The sequence below is a fragment of the Branchiostoma belcheri genome, unplaced genomic scaffold (assembly GCF_001625305.1).
Source record: "Branchiostoma belcheri isolate BF01 breed outbred unplaced genomic scaffold, Haploidv18h27 scaffold5, whole genome shotgun sequence".
In the NCBI taxonomy this organism is placed as follows: Eukaryota; Metazoa; Chordata; class Leptocardii; order Amphioxiformes; family Branchiostomatidae; genus Branchiostoma; species Branchiostoma belcheri.
In genome coordinates, this window is record NW_017804131.1 from 7,771,284 (window position 1) to 7,795,446 (window position 24,163).

Consider the following 24,163-nt stretch of genomic DNA (forward strand, 5'->3'; position numbering starts at 1 on the left):
TTCTGACTGGTTAAACAAATGAAAACAAAGAAGAAATCATGTCAATAGAGCCCAAAATGGAAGATTTAAAAAATCCTGTCAATAGTGCCAAAAATGGCACTGCTGACAGGACGATCCTGTCAACAGTGTCAAAAATGGCACTGCTGACAGTACGATCCTGTCACCAATGCAGTATTTCCTGTTATTGACAGGATCGTCCTGTCAGCAGTGCAATATTTTCTGCTATTGACAGGATCGTCCTGTCAGCAGTGCAGTATTTTCTGCTATTGACAGGACGATCCTGTCAGCAGTGCAGTATTTCCTGCTGTTGACAGGACGATCCTGTCAATAGCCTCAGGCATTTTGTAGAGGGTGTAACGTTAGAAGTTTCACGTCATGCACTTGGGTGGGAGGGGGGCGTGCGTCCATTTCCTGGACATTTTCGATCATAAGATTTACGTTGCAAAGATACTGATCATGAATTCAGATACCTTGAAAGATATTGATAAGGAACAGTATCATGTAAATTTGCACTGTGCTGGAGTAGATTGTTGCGAGCGCCCCCCCCCCAAAAAAAAATATGCAGGGTATTTTCGATCGTTGTACCTAACAGTAACAATCAGCGAAGCAGTTGGCAAGACGTCACACCTGAACTTTTGTTGTAGATTTTTGTTTTTTAATATGTTTTGTGAACAAGGCAATCTTTTCTTTCTGTTTCAGTGACGCCTTAGACTGTCCTCTACTACATATACCTGAGTGACAAAAGAAAAACCAGAATCTTACAGTTAGCAAAAGTCTATACTCAATAAAATTTTACAAAGTACACATTTATAACTTCTACTGAAATCTAGGCTCTACATTTTACATCCAACCAAGGAGGTTTAAAAGAGAGTTGTTGATCCAACTAAATTAGACCCTGAGACCAAACAGACCCTACCATTGAGCACTGTGCATTTTGCACACCCCAAACTCAACCGTGCCACTGAGCACTGTGCATTTTGCACACACCAGACCAATCGTGCCACTGAGCACTGTGCATTTTGCACACACCAGACCAATCGTGCCATTGAGCACTGCATTTTGCACACACCAGACCAATCGTGCCATTGAGCACTGTGCATTTTGCACACACCAGACCAATCGTGCCACTGAGCACTGTGCATTTTGCACACACCAGACCAATCGTGCCATTGAGCACTGTGCATTTTGCACACACCAGACCAATCGTGCCATTGAGCACTGTGCATTTTGCACACACCAGACCAATCGTGCCATTGAGCACTGTGCATTTTGCACACACCAGACCAATCGTGCCATTGAGCACTGCATTTTGCACACACCAGACCAATCGTGCCATTGAGCACTGTGCATTTTGCACACACCAGACCAATCATGCCACTGAGCACTGTGCATTTTGCACACACCAGACCAATCGTGCCATTGAGCACTGTGCATTTTGCACACACCAGACCAATCGTGCCATTGAGCACTGTGCATTTTGCACATAAAGTCAAGCAAAGAACACGTATATTGTGAACAATGTGTGAATCTATTTTATCAGGAAAATGCCACCAAGGTGACATCATTTTCAATGGAGATAATAGAGGCAAACAATACACTGCAAATGCTTTAATGGCAGTTGTAATAACCATAGTACTTGCAGACAAGCAATTACCTGGACAAGTACAGATCTTGATAGTATACTATTTCAAGGAGATGCACTATACACCTACATAAAACCATCACTAAGATCTGGTGTTGAGTTCCTCTCCATTGATGATATTCGAGACTATTTGCAACTTAACAACAATACTGCACGTATATCAATAAAAGAGTCTTACACTGGAGACATATTTGCCACAGACGCAATCTATCCTTATTACACCTTAAAGAAGGCCCTAGAAGCAGCATTTGCTGTATCCAACACTTGCCTGTTCATATCAGCACATGGAATAACTGGTTCAACAGTAGCATTGCTGCTCAATGATAACAAGTATTTTGTTTATGACTCGCATGCCAGAAGTCCCATAACAGCATTGTCAGATAGCCAAGGCACTTCTACTTTAAGATGCACACTTCAAACAGCAATCTAGTTTCATTCTTGCAACAACTTAATTGGAACACAACATGCAATTTTGAGGTTGTCCCAGTACAAGCAGCAAATGTTTTCTTATCAGGTGAACTTACTGGTATACAGACTATCAATTTGACTAGCAATGTTCCTACTATGATTGAGTCAGAAAACTTCTTTCAAGTTCAACAACAAAACACATACACCTTGGTTAAACCAGAGTTTATATCTACCAAAGGGAACCTACAACAACCGAACACAGCATTCCCATTTACACCACAATGTAACCAAAGTACCAAGAAAAACATTGTACCATGTACCACAAGCGAACATCTATGTGGTATGGTTGAGAATGAGAACAGAAATGAAGGTCTCTTGAATCAACTAGTAATGTCACCAAATCCAGCATCAAACCTAATTGATAAAAAAGTGCAAGGTCTTCCCATCCAAAGGGCAATATCACAAGCGAACATCTATGTGGTATGGTTGAGAATGAGAACAGAAATGAAGGTCTCTTGAATCAACTAGTAATGTCACCAAATCCAGCATCAAACCTAATTGATAAAAAAGTGCAAGGTCTTCCCATCCAAAGGGCAATATGCATTTGTCCTTAGGACAAACAAGAAAAACAAACAATTCAGCAGAAGGCAGAGAGTCTTGCAAAAAGAAGGCTGTCATACAAAGCAAAACAAGCAAATGAGACTCCTGACCAAAAAGCAAACAGGCTTGCAAAGAGAAGGACTTCGAAGAAAGCAAAACAAGTAAACAAGAAGCCATAGGCGACAATTCTCTGTGAAGTATTATATATTGCAACAAAAAGAAGTAGCCATTGGCGACAATTCTCTGTGAAGTGTGATAAATCGAACAAAGAAAAATTGTTTAAACGCGCGTCGGCTCAGTCATCTTAAGACGCAACGACCAATCAGAGATGCGAAATGCCGACACGTGACGCGGGATTTGCTTACAGTCTAAACAACGGGGAAGGGCGCGCGATGGCCGAAATATTTTTGCGTCAACTATTCAGCGCCGTGTTTCAAGAGATTAATACCGGGAAACAATTTCTTTTCTTGTTTTGAACGCATAAACATGCATTTACGCTAATCTAGTATGATTCAGGGTTACTTTTTTTACCTGCCATGGCCAGATTATCTAAAGATGTGTGTATTGTGTGTACAATCTACAGAAAGAGAAATGTACATCAGGTCCGATCATCCGATTTTCACGTTTCGGTTTTTTGGACTCGGTTCATGAACGTATTTTGGTTTGGCTCCTGGAATGTGCGAATGTGCGAAAAAAATGACTCCCGGGACTGTCTACAGGGAACACTCGCATATTGCCCAACATTCGCGGTGTATCAGGACAGCGCGACTGGCCAAGCAACCAGTCGGCATTAGCGCAGCGGCAGTCCCTGTAATTAGTAACAGTTGCACATCAATCCGGCCGGAAGCATGATTGTGTAACACAGGCTACTTCTTCATATACCGGCTCATACTACAAGACGCCTTTACAACTAGCAAATCATAAAATTACTCGATCTACTAGTGTGTGCGGTTTACCAGCCCCAGACCACATCCGACCACGAGGCAGAACACATTGATGGGTTGCTAAAAAATATTGTCCATGTTTACAAAGAGCTGCTCCACTAACACTATGGAGCGGCCCAACCCAAAAATATTGGCCATGTGTACATACAGTGAAGCGGCCAGCATGCTCGTTGCTAGGACGACCGTCCAGTTGCTACGTGACTAAATACACGCCGCCACTAGGTCGCCACAGCCGACCAGTTTGAAATCGATAGGATTACGTCATCGGTATTTACATTTCGTAATGTTGACCTCTGACCACCCCACATTTCCGTCCCCATCAGCCTGACCGCCACTTACTAAGTACTACCGGTCACATAAACGGACGAAAACATATTTCAACGACATGGGGATGTTTCGAAAATAAGCATTTACTCAAATATCAAAAGTAAAAATAAAAATAACTACGGTAAAAATAAAAAGACGTGCATAATCCCGGACATAATGCCACACCACATGCGAAATTACACAAAAATGCGACGTACGGAAGAATGCGTTTTGGCTGCGAACATCTTCCAAAAAACTTGGCATCTCTTAACCATGGGCAAAAACATCTGGAACCACTTATCAAAACCACCCCGTATCTGCATGAAGTTCCACCCCCCCACTGCCATTCCAAACAACGCGTTTTTCTGGACCATTCCAACTCGCCTCGTAATTGTAGGGGTGCATCTGCAATATTACATTGACCACGAAAGCAGCGACGGCAAAAATACACAGTCGTGCATCAACACGGGCATGCCCGCAGACGGCGTATAAAATTGCGTCCCGATTACACAAAGAGAACCCAGTGTTTTGACTGCGAACACGAAAAATCAGCCGATCACAACACTCCGTCCGGAGGTCCTGACCTCCTTCACGGAGTAATGAGACCCCTGAGCAAAAAGCCGAAAGACTTGCAAAACGAAGAACATCATACAAAGCTAGCAAAGCACACAGAACTGAACAAGAATCTTCCAACGAAAAAACGCAACGACTGAGGAAAAACTGTGACAGAGTAAGAAAAACATTGGCTACAAAATATGTTAGAGAACATCATAACATAGACTATACCAGTGAACAATACAAAACAGACTTTCCTGCATTCCATTGCTATATAAGTCAGCAACCAAAGTACTACTGTATCATATGTAGACAATTGTTATTTCATGACCAAGTGCGAAACTGCAACAATGCTGTCATAGACAAAATAGTCAATGATATTTCTGGTCAACATCATCTGTGTTCAAAGTGTTTGATTTGTCTTGAAAAAGAAAAACCCATACCCAATGCTTGGACTAACAATATTGATCCAGGTGACATTCCATCATGCCTGAAACAACTGAGCAGAATGGAAACGACTTGTCAGTTTGAAATACACCTTTATCAAGTTAATTGTATTACCAGGTGGACAATTTGGTGAACAAGGTCAAGCCATAAGTTTCCCTACCTTACCACACAGCCAAGATACAGCTGGGCTAGTAATAGTAGTCACCCTTCCCAGACAAATGAAACTGAAACACAAAGAACAGACCCACAACACATTGTACGATTTTCCAAAATGCATGAAGCTCTTACATGGCTAGTAACGCATAATCATCTATATTCAGATGTGAACATAGCTACTTTTGAAAACTGGTGCACCTTCTACTGTCCCAATGTCCAGTTACAATCTCTGTTACAGAATGTAACAATGTCCCAGTGATATCATTACCTCAAAGCATATTTAAGGAGACTGATCACTGGAACACTGTTTCCCACAGTTATACCCATATGGTAAGAATGGCTTCAAACAGACACGTGATGTACAACTAACAGACTTACAATATTTTCAATCACGTTTGCTCAATATCAATGATTGCTGGAGAAAAAACATCCCATGGCTCTTCTTTGCCTTGAACTCGTATGAAATCAAGAAACTGTACAATCAGATATCCATTGTATGTAGAATGCAGAAGCAGAGAAATGCGACCTCACAATCCTTACCACAGCCACTAACAGCAGGCGATCTGCACCATCAAATTGATCAACATGTTGAAAGCACATCATACACTTTTATGAAGAATATACGTGGAACAGCAGCTTACTTCAAGGACCAACTGCTAAACTTGCTGGCAAAAATAAACACCAGTGGACCACCAACTTGGTTTGTCACTGTGTCTGCTAATGATTTAAACTGGCCAGAATTGTTCATGACCCTGAATCCTGATCTGACCTATGAAGAAGCTAAAGCATTACCACAACAAGACAAATGGAACCTCATGAGATCAGACCCTGTCATGTGTGCCAATTTAATAGACGTACTGATGCACTACTACGCTTCATACTGAAGAGTCCACAACATCCCATTGGTAGAATCAAAGATCATTGGATTCGTGTGGAATTTCAACTAAGAGGTTCTCCACATTTGCACTGCATGTTCCGGTGTACAGAAAGTGCGAAATGGAACGAAATGGAACGAAATGGAACAAAATGAAACTAAATATGTATGAAGTACGTTGGAACGGCGACGTAATTGCGTTTTTGCTATCTATTTCATTTCATTGTGCACATGTAAGGGACGCGGTTGGTGATAAAATTCCTCCCCATGGGCATACCGCTAGGGCAGACAGAGACCACAAAGAAGCACACTTTGACTGCTCACCTCAAAACTCAAGAATTAAGTGACCACAACGTTATAAGGTACGTTATAAAAACAATTAATTGACAATTAATTGTTTTTATAACGTACCTTATAACGTTGTGGTCACTTAATTCTTAACGTACCCTGATCCATCTTATAACGTTGTGGTCACTTTATTCTTAACGTACCCTGATCCATCTTATAACGTTGCGGTCACTTTATCATTAACGTACCCTGATCGATCTTAGTTGCGGTTCTAAGAATACCATCTATCTTAACGTTGCCATTTGGACGTCGAGCGGACACTAGCATCGCCGTTCCCACGCACAAATGGCTTAACGGCTTTCCTCCACACATATTTCGTTTCAATTCGTTCCATTTCGTTCCATTTCGTTCCATTTCGCACTTTCTGGGGTCCCGCATGTTCTGGGTTGAGGATGCCCCTGATCTTGATACCATAGAAGGAAGACAAAATGCTCCTGCATTCATTGACAAGTATCTTTCTACACAACTGCCAGATGACAAGCACTCTCTCTTGTATGAACTAGTGTCCAAATATCAGACTCATCATCACACCAACACATGTAAAAAGAGACGAGTGAACTGCCGATTTTACTTCCCTCGAGAAGTTTCAGGTACTACAAGACTCAGGCTAGATGTTGATCCAAACAGAAGTGCGCAGTTTTATGTCACAAAACTATCACAGCAAGATATCTGGATAAATGCATACAACCTGTATCATGTGGGTGGGGAAATGGATACAGACTGGCCAATTTGATACTGTCTTACCCCCACCAAAAGATCTGCTTGGAGATTATACAACCCCACATTACTCATGCACATGCAATCCAACATGGACATACAAATGGTTGGTTCCAAGTATGGTGCTGCTTACTATGCATGCATATACATTTCAAAAGCTGAGCCCGAAAATCCTCGGACAGCCATTTCTGCTGCTCTGTCTGACCTCCCACATGACTGTACACAAAGAACACGATTAGCCAAAATTGGCAATACAGTACTTAGTCATCGTTTGCTCAGCGCACAGGAAGTTGGATACAGACTTGCAAACCTACCACTTATAAGATCCTCAAGACTGTCTCGATCAACACAAAACCACCCAAGAGTAGAACGCGCCTGCTGAAACCCAGAGAAGAACTTGCTAAACTTGACGACACATCAACAGACATTTTCGTTAAAGGCACTGCACACATGATACTATGCAATGAGACCTCATGGTAACCCCCGGGACAAAATGTCATTATACACATTTGCTGCATCCTACTTTGTGAGCTCAACAAAACCATCCAATGCATGTGAATGTTTTAAGTTGCAGCAATGTGACAAATGGATAAAGAAACGCCGCAAATATGCATGTGTCAGAGGTACAAGACTGAGTTCTGCAAATGGAGACGACTATTTCTATGGTCTATTATATCTATACTGCCCTTGGAGGAATGAAAATGACATACTTAGTGACTACACTTCTGCCCAAGATGCTTTCATTGCAAAAAAGAATCTGCTTGATTACAGCCTTGCACATGTTAACACATGCACTTCACATCAGAAATAGAGCAAGCTATAATGCAAGTACGCCTGCTGTCGAATGATCTTTCATCAATTGCTGATACTCTTGCACCCAATGTGACTCATCAACAGCTACAAATCAACGATGAATTTGACACTGAAGGGCTTTATCTTGATCCACATTGGACAGCACAAAATGCACATTAAGCAGCACCTACTGGTCAAACTGCCACCAACAATGTTGATAGCACATCCGAAAATCTTACTATGCTACATGATGAATCACTGACATGGAATACTCTGACCCGCAACACAATGACTGATGATGAATTCTACCAAGCACTAGGCAACATGTCACATGACCAACAGCACGTGTTTAACACAATCAAGGCACATTTTGTTGAACTGCAAAGACAAGCACCTAATGAAACCAATTTCAAACCACAACCTTTGCGACTTTTTGTTACAGGAGGAGCAGGCTGTGGCAAAAGTTTTCTTATTAAAGTAATCAATGAATACTTGATCAGAATTTCAAACCACCCAACATCTCCTGTCATACTCTCTGCACCTACAGGTGTCGCTGCCTACAACATAGGTGGCTCCACAGTACATTCAGCTCTTTCACTACCTGTTGATCATACCCGGCGGGGAAAAACTGAGTACCTACCACTCAGTGCGGAAAAACTGTCACAACTTCGACACAAATTCAACAATGTTCATACAATTATCATTGATGAAATAAGCATGATAAGCAATGATAGACTAGAACATATTCACCACCGACTATCAGAGATCAAAGACACTACCAGTGACCAACATAGCTACTTTGGAAACCTGAATATCATTGCCTTTGGCGATTTCTACCAGTTAAAACCTGTGTTTGGAAGATTCATATTTGAAGATTCAAAAAATCAGCAAGAATGTCTTACTCATTTGTGGAGATCATTCTTTAAGCCCCTATTTCTGACGGTGAATCACAGACAAAATGGTGACAAAGAGTACACAGAGCTTTTGAACGAACAGAGTACGTATTGGACTTCCAACAAATCCAGATATTGCACTTCTTTCAAGTCGTCTTAAGACGAAGTCAGAAATTCAACAGTCTCAATTTTCATCAGCTCTCCATATCTTTCCAACAAGAAAGTGCAATAAACAGCAACTTGAAAGACTGCACTGTCAAACAAATACCCATGTACATGTACTTAAAGCAAATGATGAAATGATTGATGGTCCTGTAAATACAAGAGACATTCCTACAAATGATCTCATACCAACAGATTCAAGTGAAACAGCTGGTCTTGAAAAGGACATTCATCTTGCTAAAGGATGCCGTGTTATGCTGTTGAGAAATATTCTAAGTGATGATGGTCTTGTAAATGGTGCACAAGGCGCTGTTGAAGACTTTGAGTTTCAAAACTCTGAAACTAATGAGCAGTCAAACCTTAATGAACAAACTATTACTGGAGTTTATGTCAAATTTGATAACCCCAATGTTGGCCTCACAATACAACACCCTTGCAAGAACAACAGTATTCTTATTGCACCAATCATAGCAAGATACTTTGCACGCTATAGCACAGTTTTCAGTCGAACCCAATTTCCACTTCAACTTTCATATGCGTCAACAGTGCACAAAGTACACGGCCTTTCTTTGTCAAAAGCAGTACTTGACGTTGGAAGTGCAGTGTTCAGCCCAGGGCAGACCTATGTTGCACTAAGCTGAGTTACATCACTTGATGGCTTAGCATTACTAGCATTTAAATCAAACAAGATTTCAGTATTTTCATCCGTGATAAAAGAAATGGAAAGACTAAAAAATTTAACTAAAAATACTGCAGAACAGTCAATGCCTCAACACTCAGAAGACACATAATCATATAACACAATCTACATGATACTTGTACCTGACTCTACAAAATAGAACACATGACGTAACTAGAAAGGCCAATATTTGCTTTGGAGCAAATACAGCGATGGGTTCACCACATTTTACGACATGGCAGGGAAAGAATGAGAAACACAAGGGAAAACAATGATTTACATTGATATAACTATAATATGAAGTAACATACATGTACAACTAAAACAACAGTTGGATAGCTATTCCCTACTTTATTGGTTAGGATTTTTAATTGCATAATGCAAACTGTTGATTTTCAAAAAAAAAAACGTTCATGCCCCGCATTCCAATGCTGGAGCAGAAAAGCTTGAAATACCTACCAAACCACTTAAATAAAGACATACAGTATGGAAATGCTCTGGTCAGGTGTTAATCAAGTTAAATCCCAACAGCCAATCAGCAAGAAATGCTCTGTGCAGGTGGAAATGCTCTGTGCAGGTGTTAATCAAGTTAAATCCCAACAGCCAATCAGCAAGAAGTATAGAGGAAAGCTGCATGCCTATTGGTTGATGCCCTGCATTCCATTGTGATGACTCATGCCCAGACGTGTAAACATGGCACACTAACACAGTAATACATTTGCTATAACACAGCCAAAAAACTCAAATAAAACCATTCTAAAAGCCTGTATCACAAAAATTTAAAAAACGCCTAGGGGTATTTGCCCACTGTACCTCCATACCAAATTTCAGGACCTTAGGCCCTAAAATGAAGAAGCTGAATCCATTTAAAAAATGGCAGGAGAAGAAGAAGGAGAAGGAGAAGGAGAAGAAACATCAGAAAAAGCAATATGGGTTCACCACCACTTCGTGGTGTGGTGAACCCATAATTACAGAAAAGTATGACAAACTTGCTATAATATACATGACATTACTTGTGTCACAAACTTAATAAATGTAACAACCCCTACAAATACACAAATGATCTTATATTTGCACATCTCAACAATAGGAACAACTGACAACACTTGAATTACAACCACACATACAGTACCTGCACACCTGACACCAGTACATAACCTCCAACTGTGCATGCAGTACCTGCGCAGCTGACATCAGTACGTAACCTCCAACTGTGCATGCAGTACCTGCGCAGCTGACATCAGTACGTAACCTCCAACTGTGCATGCAGTACCTGCGCAGCTGACATCAGTACGTAACCTCCAACCCTGCATGCAGTACCTGCGCAGCTGACATCAGTACCTAACCTCCAACCCTGCATGCAGTACCTGCGCAGCTGACATCAGTACGTAACCTCCAACCCTGCATGCAGTACCTGCGCAGCTGACATCAGTACGTAACCTCCAACCCTGCATGCAGTACCTGCGCAGCTGACATCAGTACCTAACCTCCAACCCTGCATGCAGTACCTGCGCAGCTGACATCAGTACGTAACCTCCAACCCTGCATGCAGTACCTGCGCAGCTGACATCAGTACCTAACCTCCAACCCTGCATGCAGTACCTGCGCAGCTGACATCAGTACGTAACCTCCAACCCTGCATGCAGTACCTGCGCAGCTGACATCAGTACCTAACCTCCAACCCTGCATGCAGTACCTGCGCAGCTGACATCAGTACCTAACCTCCAACCCTGCATGCAGTACCTGCACACCTGACATCAGTACCTAACCTCCAACTGTGCATGCAGTACCTGCGCAGCTGACATCAGTACGTAACCTCCAACTGTGCATGCAGTACCTGCGCAGCTGACATCAGTACGTAACCTCCAACCCTGCATGCAGTACCTGCGCAGCTGACATCAGTACGTAACCTCCAACCCTGCATGCAGTACCTGCGCAGCTGACATCAGTACCTAACCTCCAACCCTGCATGCAGTACCTGCGCAGCTGACATCAGTACCTAACCTCCAACCCTGCATGCAGTACCTGCACACCTGACATCAGTACCTAACCTCCAACTGTGCATGCAGTACCTGCGCAGCTGACATCAGTACGTAACCTCCAACTGTGCATGCAGTACCTGCGCAGCTGACATCAGTACGTAACCTCCAACTGTGCATGCAGTACCTGCGCAGCTGACATCAGTACCGTAACCTCCAACTGTGCATGCAGTACCTGCGCAGCTGACATCAGTACCTAACCTCCAACTGTGCATGCAGTACCTGCGCAGCTGACATCAGTACCTGAACTCCAACCGTGCTTTCAATTACTCCAAGAAGGTACTTTCTTGTAAATCACTCTACCTGTAAAGTGATCATAGTGTGCATTCAATGATATACGTGCATATTGCTCAGTCATAACTCTAGAATTAAACTTCTGATTTGTATCTATCTGCAGTCCTTGCATCTTGTCTTCATCTTCTTTCTTGCATACATATATTACCTAATCATTGTAACATTCTCTTCTATACAAGTCTGAATGAAATGAAAACACACTTTGAAACTCAATTACATCCCAAATTGCCACATACATAACAAAAATCAACCAATTCTTCAGTTATCATCTTTCAAATCAGGCAAAAATTAATGCACTCCCTGATGTCACCTCCATATTGGTTGTAGTCACTATTCATCAGTCTTCCTCCAATTCCGCCCCAGCCAGCTTTTTTACCAGGCCGAGCCTCAATTATGCACTTTAAAACAATGTTCCTTTTGCCATAGCCATAGCACTTCTACTTAAAGCATGCACAATTCAACTTAAAGCATGCACAATTCAAACAGCAATTTAGTTTTATTCTTGCAACAACTTTACCGGAACACAATAAGCAACGTTCATGTAGTTCTTCCAAATACGCCCCGGCCAGCTTTTTTAAAAAGCTTTTCTTGTTTTGTAAGCTGCGATGCGAATTTCCGTCTCGCAAACGGCCATTGCCATATATTGCTGAATGATCCACGCCATATCCGACCGTAACATTTTTTTCTTTGAGGGGCAAAATTATTCACAGTATTGCAACATTTCTATTGCAAATGCATGACGACATCCTGGAAAAAATATATATTTACTAATAAATAAAGCACAAGCTTGGATTAGAACCCGGGCCAAAATCATGAGCCTAAAACCCTGATCATCTACACAACAAAACCATGTAAACAGATTGTTCTTAGACTAACACTCTTGAAATTTGCCGTCCCGCGATAAATATGGCATCCACCGTTTCGAAAAGCAACGACCGTGTACAAGAGGGAAATAAGAGGACTCACTTAGAGGACTTTACACTAAAATGAAATGTTCACTGCGATTCGCCATTAATGAACGTAAACACAACTTCCACGTACGTACCACATGGTAGAAGAAATTTCTAGCAACTACCTTTCTTTGAACTAGAACGGCCGTATAGTGTAGCTCCCAGCACTTACCTTGCTTAAGCTACGTCGAAAATGGACAAAGACAAAAAATATCACCTTCTCCTCAGTAAAATCAATAAGATATATGATCCAGACGTTGCGTGCACCGCACCCAAACGCACTTTTCCCAGGCTTTGCAAAGAATCACGTGTTTACGAAACGCAAATACCTGTTAGGCCATGTTGATTTGATTATATGGATGACATCCTCCGGGAGCCCCAAAACTGATGCGCGCGTGCGAATAAAAAAGAGTTTTGCAAAAAAAAAAGAAGTTCTTTTCATTATGAAATCTACGTGGTCATGAGGGTTGAGCAAATGACACAGAATATGGTTTGGCGAATAATCTAGTCTTCAAGTTCATTTCTTTACATTTCGTCTTTGTTCGTTTGATTTTGGCATTCTACGACATTGGTATAGTTTTTAATAATTTTTTTGTAACTTATGGTATATTTTTGCTCATTTTGCAACTGTTTTGTACGATTTACAGTATGTTTGAAAACTTTTTTTTGGAAACGGCCGAAAATTCATGCGCGCGCGGATGTCATCCATATAATCAAATCAACATGGCCTTAATAATACGTATGTGTACGTCATGGGGTGGAGCAAACTAGACAACCGTTATATCAACGGGTCGAAACATAAAATGTAACTTTAACGTTGAATTGATATTTTCACGAATTCGAATGACCGCACACACAAGATCAAGATGTTCCAAAACATAAAGTGGGTTATAGTTAGAGGGACATGACGTAATTCAACCTCTCGAAAACTGCTCTGAGTTTTGATAAAGTTGCGCTAAATGCTCCCTACGCCAATGCATCTTGGCAAGTTTTTTGGCACATGTTCAAGTGACAAATGGTGACAAATTAGTCGTGGCAGCTAACGTATGAGTAATTGTGCATTTGTATCCTAGGGTGAACTATAACGCATTGTTGCCCTGATTCACAATATATATCCTTGAATCGTGATTAACTACCTATAGCCAGAGCAAAGGCAGGCATTGTATACTAACCAAATAATGACCAGCGGCATATATATATTACAAGCAGGTACTTTAATTGTTTTTTTTACTAAATATTTAAAACCACCTGCACAACAATTCAACTATCAACCAAAGAAAGTTACAACTTTTATGACAGAAAATATGTTTTGGAGTTATAGGGAATATGCACTGTTAGCTGGATTACTTCTGAACAAAATATGTACACAGAGCAGGCCATAAAGTAATTAATTTTTGTAATGGTGTTTGCCAAGGACTTGCTTGTCATTTATTAGACTGACGTACGTGAGTTAATGACCGAAGAAAGTTCACGGTGAGGTCATGCTTCAATCGTGGTACAAAGGAGTAATTTTTCGGTGACGGTCACACAGTACGGTGCAATAGCTCAATTGGTAGAGTTTTCGCTTTGTAACCGGAAGGTCGTGAGTTCAAACCCCGACCGGGTCATACCAAAGGTACACATTTCTATACCATCTAGCTCTAAAATATAAAGTTAATGCCGAACATTGTGTCGAAGGTATGAGCACTCTTATTTTTGTTTCACGGTGAATGTACGTTCTGATTGCGTCTGGTCAATAATGGAAACTAATAAACTCGGTGTTGTTTCTATGAGACTATTAAGACCTCTACAGCGTCTCCTTGGTGTGACTGTGAGTCTTCGTGTGTTTCTTTAGATGAGCCGACTGACGGAACTGTTTTCTGCACTGTTCACACAGGAACGGTTTCTCACCAGTGTGAGTCCGAATGTGCTGCTTTAGTTCACTCAACCGACCAAACCACCTGCCACACTCCCCACATCCATACGGTTTCTCACCAAAAATTTGCCGTCCCGCGATAAATATGGCATCCACCGTTTCGAAAAGCAACGACCGTGTACATGAGGGAAATAAGCGTAGGGGTCATTTTTTTTCTTTGAGGGGCAAAATTATTCACAGTATTGCAACATTTCTATTGCAAATGCATGACGACATCCTGGAAAAAATATATATTTACTAATAAATAAAGCACAAGCTTGGATTAGAACCCGGGCCAAAATCATTAGCCTAAAACCCTGATCATCTAGACAACAAAACCATGTAAACAGATTGTTCTTAGACTAACACTCTTGAAATTTGCCGTCCCGCGATAAATATGGCATCCACCGTTTCGAAAAGCAACGACGTGCGTGTACAAGAGGGAAATAAGAGGACTCACTTAGAGGACTTTACACTAAAATGAAATGTTCACTGCGATTCGCCATTAATGAACGTAAACACAACTTCCACTTACGAAATTTCTAGCAACTACCTTTCTTTGAACTAGAACGGCCGTATAGTGTAGCTCCCAGCACTTACCTTGCTTAAGCTACGTCGAAAATGGACAAAGACAAAAAATATCACCTTCTCCTCAGTAAAATCAATAAGATATATGATCCAGACGTTGCGTGCACCGCACCCAAACGCACTTTTCCTAGGCTTTGCAAAGAATCACGTGTTTACGAAACGCAAATACCTGTTGAATAATACGTATGTGTACATCATGGGGTGGAGCAAACTAGACAACCGTTATATCAACGGGTCGAAACATAAAATGTAACTTTAACGTTGAATTAAACTTTTCACGAATTCGAATGACCGCACACACAAGATCAAGATGTTCCAAAACATAAAGTGGGTTATAGTTAGAGGGACATAACGTAATTCACCCTCTCGAAAACTGCTCTGAGTTTTGATAAAGTTGCGCTAAATGCTCCCTACGCCAATGCATCTTGGCAAGTTTTTTGGCAAATGTTCAAGACTGACAAATGGTGACAAATAAGTTGTTGCAGCTAACGTATGAGTAATGTGCATTTGTACCCTAGGGTGATCTATCACGCATTGTTGCCCTGATTCACAATATCTATCCTTGAATTTAACCTGATTAACTACCTATAGCCAGAGCAAAGGCAGGCATTGTATACTAACCAAATAATGACCAGCGGTATATATAATTATATATAACAAGCAGGTACTTTAATTGTTTTTTTTTACTAAATATTTTCACCATTTTAAAACCACCTGCACAACAATTCAACTATCAACCAAAGAAAGTTACAACTTTTATGACAGAAAATATGTTTTGGAGTTATAGGGAATATGCACGGTTAGCTGGATTACTTCTGAACAAAATATGTACACAGAGCAGGCCATAAAGTAATTAGCTTTTGTAATGGTGTTTGCCAAGGACTTGCTTGCCATTTATTAGACTGGCGTACGTGAGTTAATGACCGATGAAAGTTCACGGTGAGGTCATGCTTCAATCGTGGTACAAAGGAGTAATTTTTCGGTGACGGTCACACAGTACGGTGCAATAGCTCAATTGGTAGAGTTTTCGCTTTGTAACCGGAAGGTCGTGAGTTCAAACCCCGACCGGGTCATACCAAAGGTACACATTTCTATACCATCTAGCTCTAAAATATAAAGTTAATGCAGAACATTGTGTCGAAGGTATGAGCACTATTATTTTTGTTTCACGGTGAATGTACGTTCGGATTGCGTCTGGTCAATAATGGAAACTAATAAACTCGGTGTTGTTTCTATGAGACTATTAAGACCTCTACAGCTTCTCCTTGGTGTGACTGTGAGTCTTCGTGTGTTTCTTTAGATGAGCTGACTGACGGAACTGTTTACCGCACTGTTCACATAGGAACGGTTTCTCACCTGTGTGAGTCCGAATGTGCTGCTTTAGTTCACTCAACCGACCAAGCCACCTGTTACACTCCCCACATCCATACGGTTTTTCACCCAAAATTTGCCGTCCCGCGATATATATGGCATCCACCGTTTTGAAAAGCAACGACCGTGTACATGAGGGGAATAAGCGTAGGGGTCATTTTTTTTTCGTCATTTTAACCATGGCTGCATGGAAAAAACGAATTTTCCCAGGGTAACGGCTTTAAGTTAGTACTCAAAGAAGCTCAGAACCTAATGTTTCCAAAATTTGAATTTAATCAAAATCGATGCGATACGTTTATCGCTATCTTCGATGGCCCTAACACACCCACAACGCATATAGAACGTACCATCCCGACGGTCAGGCGAAAAGGCTACATAACCATCCGCGCGGACTAATACCATGCTGAGTAGAAGCTATCACTCGTATTCCGCGGCCTTGTTAACTCTTGACCTCCAACGTCTGTCTGAGCGCAGACTTAACCTGTGCCGGGCCTTTGCCCTTTCAGCTACAAGGTCTAGGCACGCCCCTTGGCTACCTGCAAACAGTAACCACCCACACAATATGCAGCTTAGGCAAACACGGCGATACAAACCACCCAAAGGGACACAAAGATACCTACGTAGCCCGGTTCCCTTAATGTTGCACATATTGAACACCTTGGACTTATAATAGATTATTTTTTTATAATAGCTGTATATGTTGTAATAGTGTTTTATCTTATGTTTGCTGTAATAGTTTTTAGCTATATCATGTAATTTGTAACCGTTCTTGTAACGCCGTAATTTTAACTTAATAGTGCAACAATCTAGTGCAATAAAAAGTGCAATAATCTAGTGCAATATTTGATGCTTATGCTTAAGTTATGTACATGTTAAATATATTCTACCTGTGTATCCCATTGTAAAAGCTGCCCAATTCAGCCTGCGGGCTGCAATTAGCAACTTATATGTATGTTGTATGTATGTTCCTTTCGAAATAAACCAGTCTATATAATACCAGGAAGTCTTCGCTGGACCACCATTACGCCACCCATAAAGGCTACAACTAACAAGCTTTTCAGAAAATACAAAGATATGTACACAGATATTATGATATCGGGGATATCGCTGCCAAAACATACCATACAAAGTCACGATTTACTGCGCACTTACTTATTTAAACTCCGACCCGGAACCTTTACCAGACACAGTGCCCCCGTATTGATACTTACTTGGATGTATGGTATAGTGATGTTCACAGTTTTGGTTCGGTCCAATTTCGGTCTTCTGGGGGGTTTAAGAGCCTTGATGAAAGACCAAGAATTGTAACCACACTTGGATAAAGCGGTCCTGAGGTGTTGTTGTTCCTTAGTTTTCGCTTCTCCCGAGGTGATGATAGCGTCTGCCCTGTTAAACAATGTTCTTATAACACCAAGTTTCTGTTCCAGGGGATGATGAGAATCAAAACTCAGGTACTGGTCTGTATGTGTGGGTTTACGATACACACTTACATGGATATGGCCGTCATCTCCCACTTGAACCAGTGTGTCCAGAAAAGGTAAAGTGTTGTTGTTACTTCTTTCTTCCGTGAACCTGATGTGTTCGTCAACATGGTTAATGTGCTCAAGAAAGATTGTTAACATCATTTGTCAAATCATTTGTCGTTTGAGATGTTGACTTGTTAACTTGTTGACTTGTTGACTTGTTGATGTCGTTTAAGATGTTGACTTGTTAATACCGTTACAATCAAAACACAAAGCTTAAAAGAAATATAAGTTGTAGTTGTTATTTAAGTAGTTAGCTGTATAGATAATATACCCAGTACACAATTGAGAACAACAGAAATCCTACGGGAAAGATCACTCTAGACCACTCATCAATGCTGCATGGTTTCATGTAGGTGATGCCTTGGCTCTTTTCGGCCTTCGAATTCTTTCGTACCTTAGTATAAACTGGTACTTCATCAGCAGATATAGATTCACAGTCATCTAATGAAGTACATGTAGTTCCCTGAGTTAGCTCTTCGGTCTGGCTTGGAGTCTGCTGCTCAGAAAAATGATTGTTCACAAAACTCCTCGCCAATTTCTTCTGCAATTCTCGTCTTCCCCACCGCTTCCTCGTTGTTTGACGGTATGTCGTATTTGCTTCTTTAATGATTGTGTCTTTGTCATCTCCCTCTTGGCTTGCGTTGTCTTGGTACTGGGATGTTTTGACCGTGGGCATGCTTGTCCTTCTGAAGCTTTTGTTTGGAAGAATTTCAGTGATGTGGTCCTCGTTTGTGCTTTGGTAATTTCTCTCTTGGTATCGAGATGTTTTCACCGTGGGCATGCTTGTCTTTCTGACGCTTTTGCTTGAAAGAATCTCCAGCATTTGGTCCTCTTTTGTGCTTTGGTCACTGTCCTCGTGGCGTGGTGATACTTTGGCCGTTGGCATGCTTGTCCTTCTGAAGCGTTTGCTTTGAAGAATCTCGGACTGTTCGTACTCTGTGATTTGGTCATGATTGTCCTCTTGGCGTGGTGATACGTTGGCCGTGGGCATGCTTGTCCTTCTGAAGCTTTTGCTTGGAACAATCTTGGTCATTTGGTCCTCCTCCGTGATTTGGTCGTGATTGCCCCCTTGGAACCGGGATGTTTTGACCTGCACCGTGGGCATGCTTGCCCTTCTGAAGCGTTTGCTTTGAAGAATCTCAGTCATTTGGTCCTCCTTTGTGCTTTGGTCATTGTCTTCTTGGTACTGGGCTGTTTTAACCGTGAATATGCTTGTCTTAGTAAATAGTTTGCTTGGAAGAATCTCGGACTGTTCGTCTGCTGAGATTTGGTCATGATTTCCTTCTTGGTACTGGGATATTTTGACCGTGGGCATGCTTGTCCTTCTGAAGCTTTTGCTTGGAAGAATCGCGGTCATTTGTTCCTCTTTTGTGCTTTGGTCACTGCCCTCTTGGCGTGGCGATATTTTGGCCGTGAGACTACTTGTTGGTGGGATGACCAACCCCCATGCTGAGACCCGTGTCCTGACTTCCCTAGAGTTTGCCTTCTCAACGGTCGACCGTACCTGGTTTGCTGCCTTCACGAAGCGTTTGCTTGAAGGAACCACAATCGACTGATCCTGTGTGCTTTTGCCATTGTCCTCTTCCTGCTGTGAAGTCTTTGGTGTGTTGATGAGTCGGCTTGGTGGGATGAGGAGTCCCCATCCTGTGGGCTGTGCCCCGACCGACTTGGACCTTGTCTTCTTAACGGTACCGGTAGGCCGTACCTGGTTTGCGGCCTTCGTGAAGCGTTTGCTTGGAGAAATCACAATCGGCTGGTCTTCCTGTGTACTTTTGCCATTGTCCTCTTCGGTGTGTGAAGTCTTGGAAGTGTTCGTGAGTCGGCTTGTTGGTGGAATGACCAATCCCCATTTCGAAGCCTGTGAAGCCGACTTACAGTTGTTCTCCTTAACAGTCGACCGCACCTGGTTTACCGTCTTAGTGAAGCGTTTGCTCGACGGAATCACTATCGACTGCGCTTCCCGACTGTCCTTGTTGTCACCCTCTTGCCTCTCGTCTTGAAGCTGGGACGTTTCAGACGTGTGCTTGCTTGTGGTTGGAACGATGAGGTCCCATTCTGAAGACTGCACGGGGACCGGTTGTGTGGAGTCGAGTGAGGGCCGTACCCTGTTCCGACCGAGTACCTGCCGCACACGCACCTCGTTCACCGCTCGCGCGAATCTTTTCCTCAGTGAAACCACTGTCGAGTTCTCTTCCCGTGAGGCAGGGATGTCGGCACGAACTTGTGTCTCTTCTCGTTCATTTTGTTTTACCTTTGGGTGACAGAGAAACGAGGCAGGTATCAAAAGATTGTTGTAGCCACCACACCAGGTCAATTGCAGGGAATTGACTGTGTCTGTGCGGGGAATACCATTCATAAAGTCTTTCATTAGGGCAGCAATCGTTTTGACATTATAGTGTTATTATTACTTCTTTCGTACACAAATGCTGTAAAACCGAGTACAAAAGGGGCATCCTCATTAGACAGCAAAAACGCTTAGAGTTTAAGATGTATAAGCTAGGTGTCATCTCAGTCGATGTAAAATGACAGCCGATGGGCATGCCTGCAAAGTTGGTGTGTTACGCCGAAGAGTACGTAGGTACACCCACTGAAAAATACAGGTAAAGATGAAGAGGGAAACCTGCAGATGCAGATTACCTTCTTGTTTTGAGGATTGTGCAGATGGTGTACCACGGCGTACTCCAGGATAACCATGAACGCAAAGGCCAGGCAGAACATATACCAGAGGTCAATAGCGCGTATGTAGGAAATCTGGAGAAAACAAGAAAATAATTTCAAACTAGAAAGGTAACATTTGCAAAGCAAATGCATAATGTTTACCTTCGCATATGATCTGCTCTGTTCTTACTCAAACACATTCATACATGTATGGCGAAAGGAGTCTAAATCCTTCCTGCTATAAAATTGCAACATGATGTAACCCAACACTAGTTACCATGGTAACAGACACAACATTGGTTCAGGCCATTGAGGTCACTGGAGAAGAAGAAGAAGAAGAAGAAGAAACGTAGCAAAAACAATATGTTTTCCTTCGGTAAACATAAAAAACAGATCTTCCCATTGATTGAAAAAAAAAACCATAAAATCCGAACAGACAGAAGAGAAACCGGTAGAAATAGTTAATGTAATAGAAAAACTCAATGTTCATCTTACATGCGGCATTTTCTCGATCTGACTACTGAGACGAACGAGCATGAGGAACGTGGTGCATCCCAATGCGACCCTAGCGGATGTCTCGGTGTAGTGCACCCAGAAGGACATCCATGACACGGCCACGACCGTGGCAGTAGGAGTATAGACCCGGAGGATGTAGTACGGCAGGCGGCGTCTGAAGTGGAGTCTGGCTTCCAGCGTCGAGAAAGTGTCAGCAGGAGAATCAGCTGGAAGGTGAAACATACAATTTGTGAATACTGTTACATGATTAATGAGTATAATGATTTGGTTTTAGTCCTTTGCAATCGAAGATGATTGTCAGTGTGGGGTGTGGCCATTGATAAACGTTACACATTGATAAAAACCGTCATGCTGAAGACCACCACAAGCATGCCAAATTATCCTTACATGCCAAACATTCATCAGACCTTTATAACGTGTCCCAAAGCAGAAATCTACAATCAACCGAGTACTGCATTCATACTGGTAAGGCTCTGCCTCGCATGCCCAATGAGCAGTATTGAAAACCAATGCTAGTACGACAGCATGAACGACAGCAGTTGTACATGTATATCGTGCGTATGTAGTCGTCTTTAAACCGTTTTAGATATCTGATGTGTTGTTGGACGCGATCTCAACCTGAGTCTAGAAGCAGAAGGATGAGACGTGACACTACCAAAGCTTCTGCAGATTCTGTGGTAGAGACTGCCGTGCTAGCATCGCGATCGGCCGTACCAGCCACGAGAGGCGTTAACGCATTAATTAAGAATCTCTACATTAAGAAACAGATTTTGGAGGCGGTATAGGAAAAATGAGTGACAATGCACGTACCCTGAGATCCGTTGCAGTTGGTCGGGAGGACCTGACAGACTCCAGAGTACATGGAACACTTCTTACACTCAGGCTCGCTGACGTCACAGAAGCGCAGGGCCGGGCAGGAGTCCGCCTCTGGTCCCAGGTCACACGTCTGGTGGAAGTACGAACATCCTCTTCCTGTAGCATTAAATTTAAAGTATACCCACTATTTATACAATCGTTTCATGTTACGTGCAGTTTTCTCCTTAGGCCATGTTGATTTGATTATATGGATGACATCCGCGCGCGCATGAATTTTCGGCCGTTTAAAAAAAAAGTTTTCAACCATACTTTAAATCGTACAAAACAGTTCCAAAAATATACCGTAAGTTACAAAAAAACCATACCAATGTCGTAGAATGCCAAAATAAAACGAAAAAGGACGAAATTGTAAAGAAATGAACTTGAAGACTAGATTATTCGCCAAACCATATTCTGTCCCATTTGTTCAACCCTCATGACCACGTAGATTTCATAATGAAAACAACTTTTTTTTTGTCAAAATTTTTTTTATTCGCACGCGCGCATCAGTTTTGGGGTTCCCGGAGGATGTCATCCATATAATCAAATCAACATGGCCTTAGATTTGGAAAATAAATGATGCGATCCCATGTGACAAGGAACGCACGATTTAGTGAAAAGCCATCGTTTTCGGTATGACGGCAATGCCTCAGATTCTCACCTTATATTTACGACAAAATAATTTTCGGTCAATGTTTATGTGTCAAGTACCTTATATATGTGGAGTTGTTCTTATTAACTTTCTGTTTGAGTTAAAAGACTTAGCGAAGGAGGCTAATAAAAAGTTTATTTTGTTCAGGTAAAATTCTGGTCTTAAAATCCATCACTGCGTAATCAAAAATACATAACTGAGCACTTACCTTCACGTCGGAATGAACCGGCTATAGCCAGCAGCTCTGTCTTTGCCACGATGAACTGTGAGTCCATATCTGTCAGGTCCAGGACAAGAGGCGGTCTGGCTCCTTCTGTCGCGAACACTTGGAATGCAATCCCGCCATCTTTCAAACAAAAATGTCGGTATTGAAGATATTTAAAAAAAATCTTGCATTCTGATGATAACAAAAATTTGATGAAGATTTTTTACTGATTAATGATATACAATGCTCAATTCCTACACAGTCATGCTCAGTGAGAGCTGAATTACGCAATTAGCCTATCAGTGAATCTATTCTAAGTATACATTTAATTCAAATGCAACTAGGGTAAAAATCATAACTGCAACATACAGCCGTGGAGTTGGATGTTGCAGGTCTGACTGTCGAAAGGGTAGTTTCTCAAGTCCATCAAGCACGACACCCGCAGCTTCTTTCTGCATAAGCAAATGTGAGATGTTTGGCATGTAAGGCTAGTCAAGTTCAAACAAAGGGCATGAAGTTCTTATTAGAAGATTGCTACTTTTCATAGTAAAACGTTGAACTTTATTCCAACACGCAATTTACAGAGAGATCACATTTTCAGCGAGCGACCACTGTCGCCTTAATCAGGATAATTAATGACCAATCACTTCACTGCGTGATCTCATGAGAGTTACGGTTACAAAATTTGATCTCTCTGTAAGTTGTGTGTTGGAATAAAGTTCAACGTTTTACCATGATTACTACCAACACAGATTAACTTTCATGATTGCTATTTTTCATTGCCAGAAAAGTAGCCACAGAGACATACTTGAGTCTGTGACTTATCTGCCCCTCTGGTGACAGCCAAGTAGACACAGTTCCAGATTCTGGCCCGTTCTCCTTCCCCTTCTTCCTCCCATCCGACAACTCCGAGCTTGTTGTCACTGACCACCGGGCCTTGACCGTCCTGCCGAACTGGACAGACGGTAGCCACAGCACGTGACTGGGCACGGGGATCCAGCCGGACCCGCCCAGGTTAGCCAACCGCGTGTCCGTCCAGGCGACCGTGAAGGTGGCCGTTATGTTGAAATCCTGGAGCAGAAAAACGAATAG

The 24,163-nt window shown here is 42.0% G+C and overlaps 2 protein-coding genes across 11 annotated transcripts in view; both read right to left on the reverse strand.

The window, feature by feature from the left end:
- LOC109480078 overlaps positions 1 to 15,404 on the reverse strand; it is a 30,124-nt gene extending 14,720 nt beyond the window's left edge. For 6 of the 10 annotated variants that reach the window (XR_002140815.1, XR_002140814.1, XM_019782234.1 and 3 more), the window contains exon 1: positions 12,979 to 13,089. The gene's annotated coding sequence lies outside the window, so the exon portion shown is untranslated. Of the gene's footprint in view, positions 1 to 12,978; positions 13,115 to 15,300 lie in introns of those variants that run through there. The other 4 variants (XM_019782229.1, XM_019782230.1, XM_019782231.1 and 1 more) reach the window with 3 other exon arrangements.
- The window catches only part of LOC109479741, a 31,335-nt gene continuing 21,764 nt past the window's right edge, over positions 14,593 to 24,163 (reverse strand). Inside the window, exons 16-19 of the mRNA XM_019781730.1 lie at positions 21,339 to 21,565; positions 20,823 to 20,936; positions 19,690 to 20,436; positions 14,593 to 14,670 (exon numbers count right to left, since the gene is read on the reverse strand). Coding sequence (XP_019637289.1) covers positions 14,593 to 14,670; positions 19,690 to 20,436; positions 20,823 to 20,936; positions 21,339 to 21,565 — 1,166 coding nt within the window. The remainder of the gene's footprint in view (positions 14,671 to 19,689; positions 20,437 to 20,822; positions 20,937 to 21,338; positions 21,566 to 24,163) is intronic.